This window comes from Sus scrofa, unplaced genomic scaffold, assembly GCF_000003025.6.
Source record: "Sus scrofa isolate TJ Tabasco breed Duroc unplaced genomic scaffold, Sscrofa11.1 Contig1644, whole genome shotgun sequence".
In the NCBI taxonomy this organism is placed as follows: domain Eukaryota; kingdom Metazoa; phylum Chordata; class Mammalia; order Artiodactyla; family Suidae; genus Sus; species Sus scrofa.
Genome location: NW_018084925.1, coordinates 150,530 through 153,120, shown reverse-complemented (window position 1 = coordinate 153,120; position 2,591 = coordinate 150,530). Strand labels below are relative to the sequence as shown.

General features: G+C 44.6%; 1 protein-coding gene across 1 annotated transcript; it reads left to right on the top strand.

Annotated features, from left to right (window-relative positions):
* The first annotated feature begins 1,050 nt into the window (after positions 1 to 1,050).
* LOC110258243 (olfactory receptor 4P4-like) lies at positions 1,051 to 2,187 on the top strand. Its single transcript, XM_021081432.1, is given in 2 exon segments — positions 1,051 to 1,427; positions 1,430 to 2,187. Coding segments are annotated over 2 exon segments (978 nt in total). The 5' UTR covers positions 1,051 to 1,207.
* Positions 2,188 to 2,591: the final 404 nt, after the last annotated feature.

Genomic DNA, 2,591 nt, shown 5'->3' with positions numbered 1-2,591 from the left:
AATTCTGGAATCACATTCTCTAATTTCATGGACTATTTTGTCAGGACTTTCGTTTTCCTTATTAAATGTGATGGTTAATTTAGGAAAAGACTTTTTTTAAAAAAAGTCAGATGTAACAAAGTGCAGTGTGTAGTTGCTGTTATAACCTTCACAACAGGCTGACAAATGTTATCAATGTGTAGGGTTTATCATTTTATAAAACTGAGCCTTGACGTTAGAGTTTTTGTAATACATTCTAGGTCATGTTACAAAAGGGAAGGAGGAGATGTGGTGCTATGTTTTGCACCAAAGAAATATTTCCTTTTCAACTAATATATTCCAGGACTCAATCCCATGGGCATATGATGAGCCTGGCAAGGAGGAGATTCAATTCAAAGACAATCAAGTTGATGGAAAGAATGAGTGAAAAAGCATCTCTGAATGCCATCTGCCCCTCCAAGGGTGCTGTCACAAAAGGAAGTGCCTGAAAGTGTGACCAAAGGACAAAAATGATGAGATCTCCTGGGTTAGACTGGAAGTGAACTGGGAAGTAAGGGTGATTTCAGGAAGCCATAAATGTCTTAGAAGCCCATACAATGGAGCCTTTTTCACCAAAGATGTTATTGTTACTCTTTTCCTCTCTCCATTTTAAAAAGGTTCATGAAAAATATTTCAGGCACTTTCTGAAACTGTCACCCAGATATTTAAAATTATGACCTCATGGAACTTTAGTGCCATGACAAAACTTTTGGAACTTAGCACAGATGTAGTCACTGGGAAGGGCTAAGAATTAGAGTGACCTTCTGGCCCTTGAAGAACAGACAGCCCCAGAACTCTTTCATATATAACAGAGACTCAAAAATCACTCTCAAGTTTAATACTGAAAGTGCACTCCAAATTGACCCCCAAAGGAGTGTTTCATCTTTTAAATACTTACCCTGCTATTCACAGTCAGTGTGAGGCATTGAAGTTCATCGGCATTGCAATGATTTGATTATTGGTGCTGTGACTGTCACCATATGTCTGCTCTAATAGATGTAACTTGTGAGTAGTGACACTATTTTGTATCTTGCTGTACCCTTGCATCAAGATAGTGATTTGTAATATAATAGGCAACTGACGTATATTAGTTGACTAACTGAATGACTTTTAAAATAGATAATTTCAAAAAGTAGCATGTTTCAAGCATACTAACTTCCTCTTCGAAACGATTAAATGCTCAGAAGCCATGGGACATGAAAACATCACAGAATTCATCCTCCTGGGTCTTTTTAGTGATGAGAAGGTGAAGGTTGCCTGCTTGGTGCTGTTCTCACTTTGCTACATTGCAATCCTCTCAGGAAATCTGCTCATTCTCCTCACCATCCGGGGAAGCCGCCTCAGTGAACAGCCCATGTACTTTTTCCTCAGCTACTTGTCCTTTGTGGACGTCTGCTTTACCTCCACCGTGGCCCCAAACTCATCACCGACTTATTGGCCCAGCAGAAGATCATCTCCTACAACAGCTGCATGGCCCAGATGTTTTTTGCCCACTTCTTTGGGGCCACTGAGATCTTCATCTTGGTGGCCATGGCCTATGACCGCTACGCAGCCATCTGCCGACCTCTTCACTACATGGTCATCATGAACAGCCAGGTGTGCGATGTCCTCATAGTGGCTTCTGCTCTCGGAGCATTTATCCATTCAATCCTGCAGGTGCTGATTGTTCTCGGACTTCCCTTCTGTGGCCCCAATCAGATAGACCACTATTTCTGTGATGTGTTCCCCTTGCTGAAGCTGGCCTGCGCCGACACTAGCCTGTGGGTGATCGCAATCATTACCACCACAGGGGGGCTGTCCATTTTGACCTTTGTGGCCTTGGTCATTTCTTACGTCATCATCCTGTCCACTCTACGGACCCGCTCCTCCGAGGGCCGCCGCAAAGCCCTCTCCACCTGTGGCTTCCACGTCACCGTCGTGTTCTTGTTCTTCTTGCCCCTCATCTTCACCTATGTCCCCAGGGCTGATTCTGTCGGTAATGACAAGATTTTTGCCCTGTTTTACACCGTGATCGCCCCCATGTTCAACCCTCTCATCTACACACTGAGAAACACAGACATGCAGAATGCCATGAGGAAAGTGTGGTGCCGAGACAACCTCCCCAAAGGGAAGCGTAGCCTCTGGGGTGTGTGCCCTTTGCCGGATCTGTTCTGTCCGCAGAACCATTAACGCGAACACACGCAGCGGGCACAGGGAGGTTCTGTGCTGCCAGCAAAAGTTGCAAGCCTTGAAGAGAGAGGGCCCCTCTGCCACTTCACTTTTCTTGTTTTTTGCTTTCTTCCTTTCTTTTTTTTTAATCTTTTTAGGGCCGCACATGTGGCATATGGAAGTTCCCAGGCTAGGGATCAAATTGGAGATGTAACTTCGACCTACTCCACTGCTTGCAGCAACGCTGGATCCTTACCCCACTGAGCGAGTCCAGGGATCAAACCCGAATCCTCATGGATACTAGTCAGGTTCTTAACCTGCTGAGACACAATGGGAACTCTTTTGTCACTTTACATTTTTGAGACTGTACCGGGGGAGTAGATCTGACACTCTGGAACTTATGACTAACATTCTGGAGCATTCTG